This window comes from Phytophthora ramorum, assembly GCF_020800215.1.
Source record: "Phytophthora ramorum isolate Pr-102 chromosome Unknown Phyram_PR-102_s0016, whole genome shotgun sequence".
Taxonomy (NCBI): domain Eukaryota; phylum Oomycota; class Peronosporomycetes; order Peronosporales; family Peronosporaceae; genus Phytophthora; species Phytophthora ramorum.
Window position 1 is genome coordinate 1,272,551 of NW_027150662.1, and position 13,608 is coordinate 1,286,158.

At 56.4% G+C, this 13,608-nt stretch overlaps 7 protein-coding genes across 7 annotated transcripts; 4 read left to right on the forward strand and 3 right to left on the reverse strand.

The window, feature by feature from the left end:
* Positions 1 to 52: 52 nt before the first annotated feature.
* Positions 53 to 654, forward strand: KRP23_13095 (Zinc finger SWIM domain-containing protein 7; the record flags this gene model as incomplete). The annotated part of the gene is made up of 2 exons (XM_067883763.1): positions 53 to 445; positions 511 to 654. The coding sequence occupies 2 exons, from the start codon at positions 53 to 55 to the stop codon at positions 652 to 654; spliced, it is 537 nt and encodes a 178-aa protein (XP_067739179.1).
* A 211-nt stretch (positions 655 to 865) lies between these two features.
* KRP23_13096 (Protein MCM10-like protein) lies at positions 866 to 2,406 on the forward strand (the record flags this gene model as incomplete). Its single annotated transcript, XM_067883765.1, has 5 exons — positions 866 to 1,288; positions 1,365 to 1,706; positions 1,775 to 2,087; positions 2,184 to 2,229; positions 2,304 to 2,406. The coding sequence occupies 5 exons, from the start codon at positions 866 to 868 to the stop codon at positions 2,404 to 2,406; spliced, it is 1,227 nt and encodes a 408-aa protein (XP_067739180.1).
* Positions 2,407 to 3,089: 683 nt separating this feature from the next.
* Positions 3,090 to 4,713, forward strand: KRP23_13097 (uncharacterized protein; the record flags this gene model as incomplete). The annotated part of the gene is made up of 6 exons (XM_067883766.1): positions 3,090 to 3,185; positions 3,251 to 3,301; positions 3,385 to 3,453; positions 3,527 to 3,571; positions 3,658 to 4,600; positions 4,664 to 4,713. 6 exons carry the CDS (start codon positions 3,090 to 3,092, stop codon positions 4,711 to 4,713), a joined length of 1,254 nt encoding a protein of 417 aa, XP_067739181.1.
* Positions 4,714 to 5,733: 1,020 nt separating this feature from the next.
* On the reverse strand, positions 5,734 to 6,993 carry KRP23_13098 (Protein BTN1; the record flags this gene model as incomplete). The annotated part of the gene is made up of 1 exon (XM_067883767.1): positions 5,734 to 6,993. One exon carries the CDS (start codon positions 6,991 to 6,993, stop codon positions 5,734 to 5,736), a length of 1,260 nt encoding a protein of 419 aa, XP_067739182.1.
* Positions 6,994 to 7,109: 116 nt separating this feature from the next.
* Positions 7,110 to 7,952, forward strand: KRP23_13099 (Nitric oxide synthase-interacting protein; the record flags this gene model as incomplete). Its single annotated transcript, XM_067883768.1, has 1 exon — positions 7,110 to 7,952. The coding sequence occupies one exon, from the start codon at positions 7,110 to 7,112 to the stop codon at positions 7,950 to 7,952; it is 843 nt and encodes a 280-aa protein (XP_067739183.1).
* A 148-nt stretch (positions 7,953 to 8,100) lies between these two features.
* On the reverse strand, positions 8,101 to 9,720 carry KRP23_13100 (uncharacterized protein; the record flags this gene model as incomplete). Its single annotated transcript, XM_067883769.1, has 2 exons — positions 8,101 to 8,464; positions 9,350 to 9,720. 2 exons carry the CDS (start codon positions 9,718 to 9,720, stop codon positions 8,101 to 8,103), a joined length of 735 nt encoding a protein of 244 aa, XP_067739184.1.
* A 2,588-nt stretch (positions 9,721 to 12,308) lies between these two features.
* Positions 12,309 to 12,710, reverse strand: KRP23_13101 (uncharacterized protein; the record flags this gene model as incomplete). Its single annotated transcript, XM_067883770.1, has 1 exon — positions 12,309 to 12,710. One exon carries the CDS (start codon positions 12,708 to 12,710, stop codon positions 12,309 to 12,311), a length of 402 nt encoding a protein of 133 aa, XP_067739185.1.
* Positions 12,711 to 13,608: the final 898 nt, after the last annotated feature.

Below are 13,608 nucleotides of genomic sequence, written 5' to 3' on the forward strand. Positions count from 1 at the left end.
TCAACTATGTGGTGTACAATAAATGGAGCAAGCATTTGGAGCTGCAACAAGAATGAGCTCGGCGGTCGGGGCGAGTGTGCTGTTGCTTGTGGCTCGCGAGGCGAAGCAGCGCAATGGCGGACAGTTCACGGACGCGCACGGGGAGATGATGGCGTCTTTGCCGCCTGAGGACCTGCGGCTTGTACAGGCGGCCAGTGAACTGATGGCGCGGGACCTGGTGGTGAAGGTGACGGCGCCGTCCGGCCGCAGCTTCTTCCGCGTCGAATCGCTCAACAAATACCGCAGAAAGGAGCAGGACGCAGACGTATCAGTGGATAGCGTAACGCAACCTTTCGACGAGTCCATGGTGAGCGGCAACGGCGCCAACTACTACAACTGCTTCAGCCACTACTGCACGTGCGCTGCGTTCCACGATACGGTGGTGACGACGCACCCAATGGCGATGGTACGGAGCTGGTAGAGGTGGTGAGAGAGACCTGTCTAATTGTATTGTGACGATGCTGTTGGCAGTGCAAGCACATGGTGGCGCGGTTGCTGGCGGACGCGACCGGCCACTATCAGACCATGCAGGTGGAGGACATTCACCTCGCGCAGATGCTGTGTCCACCTCCTACAGTAGAGGGCGACGATAGACTATTCTCGCCCGGTCGGTGATGCACGTAACGCAGTTTCAGGTCGTTATTCACATCGCTCAAGTATCGGTCGTAAAGCGCACCAGCTTACCTTCAGTGATTAACTCCTGCGGTTATCATGTCGTATGCGCAGTGCGATCTCGGCACACACATTAGCGAATCACTTCAACTTCAGATTGCGTACACCACATAACAGTGATTTTAGCAATTTTAGCCATTTCAAATTTGGCGCCATGAGTGGAAAATCGGACGAGGACGCGGCGCCGTCGCCATCACTTGCTGCGGCTTCCCAGAGCTGGAACTGGCTGGCGCTTGCTCAGAAGAATGGCGACTCCAGTGGCACCAGCGCCGCACCTTCAGGACGCTCAAGCTCCACCCACAGCCAACGCAATGCGACCAGGACCAATCGCCCGATGCTACTCAACCGGGCACCGACCAGCACGCAACCGCAGCAAAAACCAAAACAGATTTCTACTGCCACCGAACGTGAAAAACGTGCCAAAGCTAATGACGAAGAGCTGGAAGCGTTTTCAAGGTTACGCATCGCCGACCGGACCATCTCGTCCACTGCACTGCGCCAGGAGATGGAAGGACGCAAGTTCATCCAATTGCAGCAGATGGATCGAGTTCCTAGGGACACCTTTACCAATGGAGAAGTAGGTGGCAGTAGTAGGCATTTTGAAAAACTACCGGGTACTGGGTCTCATGTGAATGTTTTATTCTTGTTGTCAGGTTGACTGGGTGACGATCGGCGTGGTGACACGGAAGACGCTGTCCAAGCCGGCAGCTAATGGGTCAACGTTTATGGTATGGGGATTGTCGGACTTGGAAGGGACTGAGCTAGGGGTCTTTCTCTTTGGAGACGCCTACGAAAGTCATTGGAGAGAATTGACGGGATCGATCGTCGCAGTGCTCAACGCAGCACTGCTGCCTGCTACGGAGAAGAACAAGTTTGCATTCAAGGCTACGCAGCAGGCGGAGATTGTCAAGCTGGGGATGGCCATGGACTTTGGTATATGCAAAGGGACAACCTCGGGAGAAGCACGCTGCCGCCTTGCAGTCAACAAGGCCAAGGTGAGGGCAATGAATGGCGGGTAACGTTGTCGCTACGAGAACTAACCTATGCATCTTCACAACTACAGTCACAGTACTGTCTGCACCACATCGCTGCAAACTTTATGCAGGCAGGAAGAGGTCGGCAGCAACTGAACAACTCCACAGGCAGTTTGCGCAAGGCGCTGTTCGCTGGCCTGACCAAGCCGAAAAACATATCGGCGGGCGTGTACACGTCAGCTCCACCGAAGGCCAGCAATTCTGGATGGAACCCGATATTTACTAAGAAGCGCAAGCGGAACGATGCTGGTGGTGCTGTTTTGGGCGTGCCCACTGTGCTCTCTGCATCAGGTGCCGTTGTCCAACGTGGTAGAAGTGCATGTCCAGCGAACTTGATGGGAGGTAGCAGTGCCCTAGGTGAAAGACGACGAGGCATGAGCCTCATGGACCAACTCCAGCAACCTGCTGATTCGATGAACCCTGCGTCTGTACGCACAGGTGCAGCATCAGCGAACGCCGGCTCAACTCGAGGGCAGAAGATCATGTGAGCAGCTATGCGTCACTGATTGCATTTGCTGGAATCTGTACTCATTTTCTTTACTGGTTGTGCATGGTCAGATCTGCGATGATCGCTGGAGACGGAAAATCTCTGAAGCGACCAAAGACTAAGAAGGTGAACATGATCCACTTCATGAACACTGGATCGCAAGTGAAGAAGTGATCGGATTAGAGTTATAGATGACCAACTGAAGCAATTTTGGGTTTGTTTACGTGCCTATATCTGCTTTCTGTGTTTGCTACTGTATGTGAATGCTGTTGATAAGCTCACCAAGTGCTACGACCCAAGATCTCTATTGAGCCTTGGTTCCGGAACTTGCGGTCCTAAGAATTGCCGGCGTCAGCGCAGGGATTGAGATGGTGTACGTCGTTCTGCCAGTCACGTAGTGAGCAGACGCATGCTGGTCGATAACAGCGTGGTGTCGGATTGCAGCTGCAGCGACGTCTTTCGATGTGACACAACCAGGGAATGTTTCATGCAACGCATAAATTCTCTCCGCGTCTTGGATCGCCAGAATGACGTCTTCGGGGTCTAGTGGCATCCCTGCAAGAATGCTTGGAGCCTTCGCCGGAAACGTGCGAGTCGTCGACGTTGGCATTGTGGGTGCCGTTGAGATCGAGTCGTGCGAGTTCTTCATTTTCAGGTGGGGATCTGAGGTTCGTGAAGCCTTGCGCTTGGTGATGATTTTTGGATTGTGAGTGCTTATGGCGAATGGTAGCTATCTGGTTCACGAACGCGACTCACATTATCAATCCATCAATCTTTGAAAGCCAGGTTGCAACCTGATTGACGAACGCGTCCCTTTATGAGGAGCACTGCAGCGCCATTTTCTTTTTTTAACGAGAATGAAGGAGCTCGACCGAAGCGGGGAACTCCTGGCGTTGTGCTACCGGGAGCAATGGCCTAAGGCTGCCACGCTACTAAACGATGAGCACCTGACCGTAAGAGTCCTCTTTCACTTTGATGTGTTCCTTTCCATCACTGACAACAAATCGGGTTCTTGTAGTCCACAACAGTGGCTTCGGCGCTGCATCAAGCGGTTGTTGACTCGCGAGAGGTGGCAATATCATGAGTTTCTCCGATCGCTTCAACTCAATCTCAAGTGAACTAATGTGCTCTTTTCACTGTGCGTAAGCGTAGGGGGTGCTGCTGTTTCTGTTGAACACCGCCCGACACGAGCTTCTGAGGCTCAACACGTCCGTGCAAAAGGTTAGCTTGGCTGACCTCTATAGGTATGGAGTTGTGTTCACCTGATATCGTTGAATACTTGGCTTCCGAGTAGGATGGCAAGACGTTGCTTCATTTGGCTCTCGAGAGCAACAATCTGGTAAGTTTAGTTGGCGTGGTTGCCGTTTGATCGATAACACGACTGATGCAACTCAATTGACCATGGTATCATGCCTCCTTACTCAGCGCTTTGTCCGTGCGTTATTGACTGCGGGTGCAGACGTCACTGTGGCTGATAAGAAGGGCGTGAGGCCCATGGACCTAATGACTTGGACAGCTGTGGTGCACCCAACCGTCATGGTTCCATTGCAGGACAATATTTTACACCTTCAGCAGCGCAATGAACTGCAACGTCAACGTACGCAGACTCTTAATGAAACTACAACCTCCTTGGAGCTCGACGAGCAAAATCTTGTTGCACGAGCGCTTGAAATTCAAGATGACGTAGCAGCGGCTCGTGCCTTTAGGGCAGAAGTTGATGAACAAATTCGTCGTGCTCAAGGTACCGACCGCGAGATAGCCGCATGCATCGAAGCGGAAGACGTCAAGCTTCAGTGGATCCGCGGGGAGGTGGAGAGGTTGCACTCGCAAAACGGGACTGCCGACCTGGAAGTGGCTCGAATCAATGAGAAAACGCAACAGCTTAGCACTGCCAGTGCCGCGCTCCGCCAGAAATACGAGAGTCAACAGCGGGGAAGAGACAGCGTGGCTGCAAAACGTGCCGTTAAGTGTGAGATGATTGGCGTGTTACGACAATTCCCCGGCAATGAGGCGCTGCAAACTCGAGCATTACGAGCATTGTTAGTGATGTGCAAGAAGCCAATAGTCCGACGCCAATTGCTAATTAACGGGCTGCAAGACGCCTTGATCGAAGTACTACAACAGCGTCCACGTCAGCCAAGCGTCCATTTAGGCGTTTGTCAGCTTATTATGCTGCTCTCGTCAAGCGAACGCGGTTTGGGTGAGGTACTGCCCTGGCACACGCAGAAGTTAGTGGAGGCTCTGCTGGCAGCTTGCATTTCAGTGAAACCTGATTCATCCACGATCTCCGATGATCGTTATCGCTGTACGGCAGACGTCTGCAGGTGCCTAAAGGGAAATCTGAAGCTGAACGATGTTGGTGCCAAAGGTAAGTTGCCTTCTGTGGATTCAATTGCTGCAAGCAACACTCCTCTGACCTGTACATGCACAGCATTACACGCATTGCTGGATAATGCACTTCAGCGCCTTGATAGCGCTTGATCAACACCTTTAACCAAAAGCAATCTCACAAGGTAGAATTCTGGTCGAAGTCAATTCGGAGTGACAAATTGCATAGTAGAATCCCAAATCAAAGAAACCGAAGAGGAAATTTGGGGGCCGGGTGGCTGCCATATAAGCGCAGATTGAAGGTGGTGAGCACTGTTTCAGGGTCGGGATAAGTAACGAGTGTGGAAAACCTTAACCTTTTATCCTTGTCTGGGAGTCTTCAGTGTCATCGTTCTCGGGTCGCTTGCTTGACTCAATTCTCCTCCTGTGCCAGCTAGTCGATGATTCCATCCTGTACCCAACTCTGTGCACTACAGACAGCCGCGAAAGTCGCAAGTTATCTTCCTCAGAGTACGGCATCTACACGCATGCCTAACTGGGTAGATGTAAGAAAGTGTTCCAGTTCCAAACGGCGTTGATGCACCGGGTCGCTCGAGACGATTCCAAAGTATCGTTCAAAAAGATGCTGAGGGTGTTGATCTGCACGGGGTTCTACATTATCAACTCGCTGTAGTTCTCAGGGAAGAATTCTGAAGGAATCATGTCTCCGGCTTCAACCTTAGCAAGTTCGGCAACGAGAATTCACTTCCCGCCATCGGCTTCTTGAATAGATGAAATGGTGGTGCCGACCGTAGTGGCACTGTAGCAGACACGCAGTGCGCGTTGAAGTTTGATGCTCGAATGTCCCACAAGTGAGAATCACAGTCTCCTGCCAGTCTTCAAAGTGTTGCTGATTTCCTTCGCGATCTCCGATACATGTCACTCAGCTGGTCCAAACCCACCGTGTAGACCATGGATCTGGTCTTCCATTGGCAGGGTACACGCTGTGCGGGTGTTTCGGAACAGGAGTTGGTTCTTGACGTCAAATTCGGAATCGAGGTCCAATTGTACCCCTGTCTCCTGTGTCGTTCATGATGGCAAGTGATCAGCAGCTACTTCCGCATAAAAACAAAGAAACTTGCCAGATTACCATTGCCATTTTGTCGAGGAGCAAATTCCGTACATGGTGGCCAGTCAACACGTAACATTTATTGAGGCGCCCGGGAGATGATTGATGGAGTACAGACAACCTTGTAGAAACAATCCAGCGCAGTCTGCAAACATGACGCCAACCGTATCACCGACCGAAACCGCTGCAAGCGCCAGCTCAACGTGACTTTGCGGGATCTCCTTCGATAGCAACGTGTACGCATTCACGTACACGCCTCCACCGAGCAAACCGACCACAAAGCAAACAACCAGCAGCCCCCAATCGTACCAAAAGTGCGTGGCTGCCACAAGCGTAAAGAAACCGAGCAGCAGCACCTGCAACGCCGGCATGAGGTACAGTACCGGTCGTGTGGCCTGGAAGAGCACACCCGATGACCTAGAAATGAACACTCCAGCTTGGTACGCCAGTCCTGCGGACGCGTAGAAGCTAGCACGCGCCTCCTCACTTTGGACAGGGAACCCAATCGCCGACCACACGCCCGTCTGCATAGTGTACTCAGCCAAGTACACAGTCGCCAGAGGGATAATATACGGCCCCAGCGTCATAATGAACCTCATCTTGGCTCGGAATCCCATCGTCGACGCGTCGTGCATCTCCCCATTGCCCTGTTCCACCTCCTTCTTTCTCGCTTGGTCTTCCGCGGCATCCACGGCCATGACGGCCACAGCAAACCCCACATCTTGTGAACTTTCGGGGATTGGCATGTAGTTGCACGTCCTCGCCGGGGGCAGTTTCGATCCGTCAAGAACGAAGAGGAACACGAGCACGTAGATCACCGGAAAGACAATGGCGAGCTCCAGTGTCGTCTGGAAACTGAGACCGCCCCAGATGTGCAAAATACCCACCCAGGCGTAACCCCCCACGCCCGCGAGCCCCGTGCCGCTTGACCAACATGTCAAGCAGCGTACGGGGCTCGAGTAGAAGGAGGACATGGCTAGAAAACTCGCCTCCATCATTCCGGACTGAAGCCCCGAGAAAGCGACCCCCAGAAGTTGCAACCATAGAGAATTCCCCCCTTTGGCGACTACCAAGAAGCTCAGCAGCATCCACACGGCGCCGATGATGGTGCGTTGACGGTACGACACGAGCTGGAACCAGTAGGGGCCCGAGAGCTTCACGAGCAGCGCCGGGAAGATGTCGAACAAGTAGACGAGTCCCACGCCGCCCGCCGCGATCTCCTGCGCACCCGCAATCATGATGACGTAGCCGATGTTGTTCACGAAGCCCAGCACCCAGAACGCCAGCAGGTTGCGGAGCTGCTCGGCATTGTGCACCTTTGTCATCGAAAGAGTATTTGGTGTGTATACAAACATGTTTTTATGTCGAGTACACCAATCACTGGTGTCAAAGGTAATAATACGCTGGTAGTGGCTCGAAGGAACACCTTACATTCGCCATCATGAGCCGGCACAGCAAGAATGCGACGGCGACAACTCACTTCACATACCGCGAGCGGGAGGCAGCGGGTCACGGGACGCTGAAGCGGCGGTTCGGGCGCGACGCGCAACTGGCGTTCGGCGTGTGCTGCCTGTGTCTGGCCTCCACGCACAGCCGCAGTCCGCTCGTGTCGCCCGCGGGCTTCGTTTACTGCAAGGAGTGCATCTACGCCAACCTCTTGGCGCAGAAGCGCGCGATCCAGGAGAATGCGGCGGCCTACGAGCGCTTTGTGGAGCTTCAGGGCCGTAAAGACCAGGACGAGGCGCTGCAGAAGGAGCGGGAGACGCTCCGGAAGGCGCTAGACGCGGCCGCCGCTGAGCCCCAGCGTCACGAAACGCGCGTCCTGGCCACGCAGAAGCTCCAGGAGAAAGTGGACAGAGCCACGGACGACGACAAGCGCGCAGCCATGAGGAAAACCAGCTACTGGATCCCGGACTGCACCCCGACGCAGGAGAGGACAATGGACAAACCTGACACTAAGACGAGGGACCCCATGAGTCTCGACGAGATGAAGCTCAAGCACCTGATGCCTGTCAAGTTTGATTGGGACACGGAGGGGGTACCCAAGGTGCTGTGTGCAGTGACCAAGAAGGAGGTCGCGCACCGCCGCGCCGTGCTGCTGAGACCCTCGGGACAGGTGCTGCTCGAGAGCTGTGTGAAGGACATGGTGCTGCCCACCTTGACGTGCCCCGTCACGGGTCTCAAGCTGCGCAAGAAGGACATTGTGCAGCTGCAAGCGGGCGGCACGGGCTTTAGCGCGCATAGCACGGTTGAAGCCAAGAAGTACCGACCCACCATGACGTAGGAGGAAGCGGAGAATACTTCTTTACTTCATGGTAATAGCTTCAGTTGGATGGTATATTTCATAAGGACTATTCTAATGCAGTAGTGTACATCTCGACGGGGGTGAACAGTATTCACGGCACTCATTGTTACTTGAAATGTCCAGTCTGTCACTGGTAGTGGATGCCCTCTCCGATGACGTCGAGCATGCGCTTCTTGTACTGCTTCATCTTCTTGTCCCACATGGTGCGCGTGAGCGGCACACTGTGACCTGACACACGGCTGGACACGAGGTTCTTCTTGCGGAGCTCGACGGGGATCTCCACGGGCGGCTGGGCCACGACGTGGCGCATGCGGCTCATGCTGAAGCGCATGAGCGGCTCTGGGTGGGCGTGCAAAATGTGCATCTTGAGTTCCTGGGCCTCCTTCGGCAGGGGCGTCGCGCTGAGCGGGTCCTCGCTCGGGCGCTTGTGCGCAGAGGTGCGCGGCTTGAAGTGCAGTTGGACTTCTTGAGCGGAGGCAGCAGACCCATGACTGGCAGACTGTTAAACAGCGAGCTTGGTGGCGATGCTGAGCGCACTTGAGGTGAGCGTAGCCAATTCAAAAGTGAGTGAGGTGTTCGCTGCATCGATGCCACCACCACAAGAACAGCGGCGCGCGTGTGGCTCCGTCTCCGAAGAGACTTCCCATCATGGCGATGAGATGTCAAGCGGGCAGAGGTGTGCAACGCAATGCCCTCCAGCAGTCCAATCTGACCGATTACCGCGCTCGTCCCAACATCCGTGGTTGATGACCGCGTGCTGGTGCAGTGGCGCATCCCCGCCGAGGCCCTGGCTATGAGAATACATGGGGAGACCGGGTTCTAGAGGTGTTGGGGAATTTGGCGAGTGCTGGTGGCGATATGCGAAAGTCGGGCAGGCTCGCTGACCGAGGCGTGACCGACCCGACGTTGCAGTGGATGGAAGCGAAGGAATCGATCGGACGGATTGAATGGTTCTTCAGGAGGGAGGGATAGTGTGGCTGGCGGCCCGTTCGTCTACAGAAGCGCAACGCGTACATGTATACGGCTGCCTGGGCGACACCCACCCCTTTGAACTTTCGAATCTGAAGCACGAGAGCGAGCGATGTGCTCGCTTTACGAAAGATGTTGCTGCTCCTTGGCAGTGGAAATGCTCGTTTGGTATTAGAAATAAGGTGAATAAATACTGCGGCGGTGGCGTCGCGTTCAAGCTTAGGCGAACTAGCACACTCGTCAGTCCTACGTGCTGGGCGCAACTAGAAAGTAGAGCTGTTTGGCGGGCGGGGCGGCTGGGCTGTCTCGACGCGGTGACAATGGCGTCTTCGCTGGCGAGGGCGAAGGCGGCGAGAGAGAGGGAGGGACTATGGACTGGAACGGACGAATTGGATGGAGACTCTCACCGGTAGGTGACGTACTCGTCGATCATGTCCAGGTGCTTGGTCTTCCGCTTGCAGTTCTCCCACATGTGCATGGTGAGCGGCACGCTCTTGCCGGACACGACGGTGCGCACGGCTCGTCGGTCGTTGAGCGTGTCGGGAATGAGCACGGGCGGGATGGCCATGTGGCGCATGTGGCTCAGGCTGAAGCGCGTGAGCTTGGCCGGGTGCGACTCGAGGATCCGCTGCTTGAGCACGCGGACGTCCTCGGGCAGCTCGACGGGCACGGGCTGTGGCTGGCGGCGGAAGCTCGAGCGCTTCGAGAGACCGCGCGGAGAATTGGCCGGCTGCGAGCGGCGGACGCGGAGCAAAAGGCCTTCGGGCTGCACTCCCATTGCTGCTGCTGTGAGTTGGTTTGGCTTGCGCTGGCTGGCGAGTTGGGGAATGCCGGATCTGGAAAAACGCGACGAGGCAGCTCGGTTGAACAGGCGGTGGCTGGCCGAGCTCGAGCTTCGAGCACACGCCGCAAGCCTCGCTATGCACGACTTAGCTGTACGCCAGCGCACAGAACCGACCCCCGACACGTTCCCGGTGCATTGTTACACTTGGCCAGAGTATGCTGCGGGATCGGTCGACTGTGAATCTGTCCGGATGCGCGGGCGTGGCGACTTCTGTCGCGCTGATTGGACGCTGCTCGCACGTCCATGCAGTTCTGAAGCGGCTTGGACGCCGCCGGCCGACGGCGGAGCTCCCTCTTGCCGCTCAGCCTGAGCCTCAGGTGCTCGCCGCGTGATTCCTGGCAGAGACAAGCCCCGCGCCGCCGCTCTGCTTGCCTGCTGGTTCGCGAGACGGCAGCAGCAACTTTACTCGGCCTGCAATTGGCAGCGCCGGTGGCGGAGATCAAACCAACCACGTCACCAGTGGAAGGCCTAAGTTGCGCGACCCAGCCGATGAAGATTCACACTGGCGTGTCATCGGTCTCCGACTCGGCGAGATGCCGCGCTGACGTTGAGGGGTCCGTGCTGACAGCCACGCAGCAGGGTTGCCCGGCAGCGGGGTGCACCACGAGCGCATTGTACCACGAGCGCATTGCACTCCGCCAGCGCTGCCGGACTCGAGCAACTTAGTTCGTCTACCGCCTGTTTCGCGCACGCTCGACTCGTCGCGTTTTTCGAACCGCCTCGACTGTCACATTTGGCTTCCCATCGCGATGCCGAGGCACCGGATCGCGGCGGATTTCAGCGTAGACAAGCGGCCCCCTCGTTGAACGCGCTGCCTGTTTGCTGCTTGGGTCGCCGCGCCATGCTGTGCCCTACTCGCCGCTGCGCGATGCCGGAAGTGGAGCGAAGAGATGTGGCACGCTTTTCCCAGCGCAGATTCCTGAAGATTCGTTGGTCTGTCTGCAGGGCTGTAGGGATGACTGACTGCCCATGCAGGCGGTTGATTCCTGCTGCGGCTGGCCTGGAGCGACGCGCTTGCATTTCGGCCGTCGCAAGGCCGCGTGGCTTGAACATCCACTACGACCGCCAAAACCGCCAAAAATGCTGGACACGTGGCTTCAGAAATCGAGCTTCGGGGATTCAGTCGCTTTAGCTGTACAACAACAGCGCCGTGGCTCAAGAATACCCGTGCGAGGATAACGAGCGTCAGGAAACCAGGAAGCAGATCGGGTCTGACTCAGCGACCGACATGCTGCCTCGATTCGAGACTCTACTCTCGATGCACACTGCTGTAGTCAGCAGGCTCAACGATGTGATGACGCACGTTCTCCAACAACAGACAGTACTGTAAAGGTAGTTATGATGTCTGCCAACTGCAATCGCTGCCGCCAGAACGGCCTCGTGTATTCTTTCAGTCGCTTGAAACCAACTACGAGCCGTAGCCTACGACTTTACCAGCTACCGATCTGTGCCCGCAGAGCTTCTTCGTGGGGGCCACTTTTAACTTGGCAAGAGTGCGCTCGGCGTACCAAGCGAACCAGCGCTGCAGCGCAGCAAATGAGAGGCCCGAGAGGCTGCGCCACCTTGGACTCCTCGTTTGCTACAATGCGGCGTTGGTACGCTTGGTAGGCGAAGCGAACTCTCGCGCCGGAGGTCGGCCGCTTCCTGCTCGCGGGCGTCGTTGTCAGGTCATGGTCATGGTCGAGTGCGTGTTTGAGCTTGGTTGTTGACTGGAGCGAGGAGAAGAATAACGGGCTGTATCATGGCGGACTGGACTGCCGACCTCGCGCTACAGAGCGGCGCAAGGTGTGGTGGTTGACTTCATGCCGGCAAGTTCTCAAGTGAAGGGCATGTTGCGCCACTTTCACGGCATGCGCATACGAGTCGTCCAATGTTGCCGAGCCGTAATCCGAAAGATGGGATGTACACTGCACTGGACATCCAAACATTGTGATTGCCACACACAGTTCAATGTTGAGGAATTAAGGTGGCGACCGCTACTACCGCTGGCACAGTACATATACTCCGCATTCATGCGGCGTTGGAGAACACCACCCCAGGCACGCAGAAGCCGTGAATGAACTCGAATTTCTGGTTCGATCAAATTGTTTTCCCCCCTTCAAATCTTGGATACTACGCAAATGCGTGAGCAAAGCGCACTGCAACTTGCGAAAGACAAGTGGCCCTGCATCGTGTCTAAACACCGGATCGTCATTTTGCACCGGAACCGAACTGCATCCTCCTTGCCTGAAAAGTGGCTACGCCTCTCGGCGTTGCATTAAGGACGACACGGATCTACTACTAGTATCACCGACAGCTACGCCTACGTCCGCTTCGACAAATACATCTACAGCCTCAAGATGACAAGATAGGAGAAGGTGTTTCGAAGAGTGCTTTCAAAGCTGTTCGTGTTTTAAATATGGTATATACGGCGGCGTGGTGGCCACTGCCGTGTGGTGGTGCTCTAATCTATAGTCGACGCCGTTCTATCGACGTTGGTGTCTCTGTGGTTGTTTTGCTGAGGAGCCCTGCGCTGCAGACTCTCACCGGAAGAGCGTGCAGTGCAGCGGGTAGGACTCGGAGATCTGCTCCATGTGGTGCGCCTTGCGCTTGGTGTTGTCCCACATGCAGCGCGTGAGCGGCACGCTCCGGCCGGCGACGGTCATGCTGAGCGCGCGGTGGCTGTTCATCTCGCGCGGGATGTCGACGGGCGGCACAACGCGCTTCTTCATGTGGCTCAGGCTGAAGCGCGTGAGCTTGACCTTGTGGGTGCGCAGGATCTTGTCCTTGAGCTGTTGGGCCTCGTCGGGCAGCTCCACGGCGCGCACGGGCTGCTCGTGGTGGCGGTGCCAGCGCGAGGTGTGCTTGCCGATGGGCGAGCCCTGGCGGGGCTTGGTCACCTGCTCCTGCACGTGCGGCAGGGTGAGTTGAGGCTGCACTCCCATGGCGGTGGTGGCGGGTTGCTGTGAAGCGGAGCTTGTTGTGGTGCTGGTAAGTTGCGGAATGGGCCGGCGACTTGCCTTCGGCGCCGAAAAGTGACGGGGCTGAAGACCTCCCGGCCAGTCTTGCCTTGACTGGCCTGCAAGCGGTCGCACAAGTGCAAGCGTGCCACAGAGACAAGTTCGACTGGGATAAACTATGGCGCGGGAATCTGTCGGGCATCTTGCGATCGCCTGGCGAGAGACACCGCGCGCGCGCGCCGCATATGGCCGCTTGTATGGGGCCCTCTCATACAGCGGATTGCCTCGCCGCCGCCTCGGCTTTGGCTCGTGCGCCAGCATTGCGGAGCCGGGCGCGCGGCACCGGGTGAACGGCCGCGAGCGTCGGCGACGTCGACGACCTGCACTCGGCCCAGAGCCGGCTCGACTGTCGCAGGATCTTCCTATCAAGCGAATTGAAGGCGGGGAATGGACAAACGCGCGAATGGTGACGTCGAGACGCCGCCGATTCTCGTGGCACGCGCGAGGCAGCCCAATCGCACCGGAATCGCATAACGTCAGCGAGCGACTTCGGAGCGCATCGCTGGCGGAAGATGAATGAAGGTCGTCCTGCCGGACGCTTTGCAGCACGAATTACCGCCCGCACCACTGCCAGTGCCACGGACTTTTGCCAAAATGGATTGCAGTCACCTTGCTGGGAGGCGTCGGCACCGTTGGTGCCGCCGAACAACCAAGCCGCGCCGCCGTTCGCGTACGAAGATGGTGCGCCTTGTGTGTGCGGGGTCTCTCCACGCTTGCAAAGTTGCCCCTTGCTACCTGCTGGAAGCACTCTACTAGCAACTACAGTATACAAGTCGAGTAAATTTTGCATCGGGTGACGCCAGGGGAGCAGGAGCTTCATCCT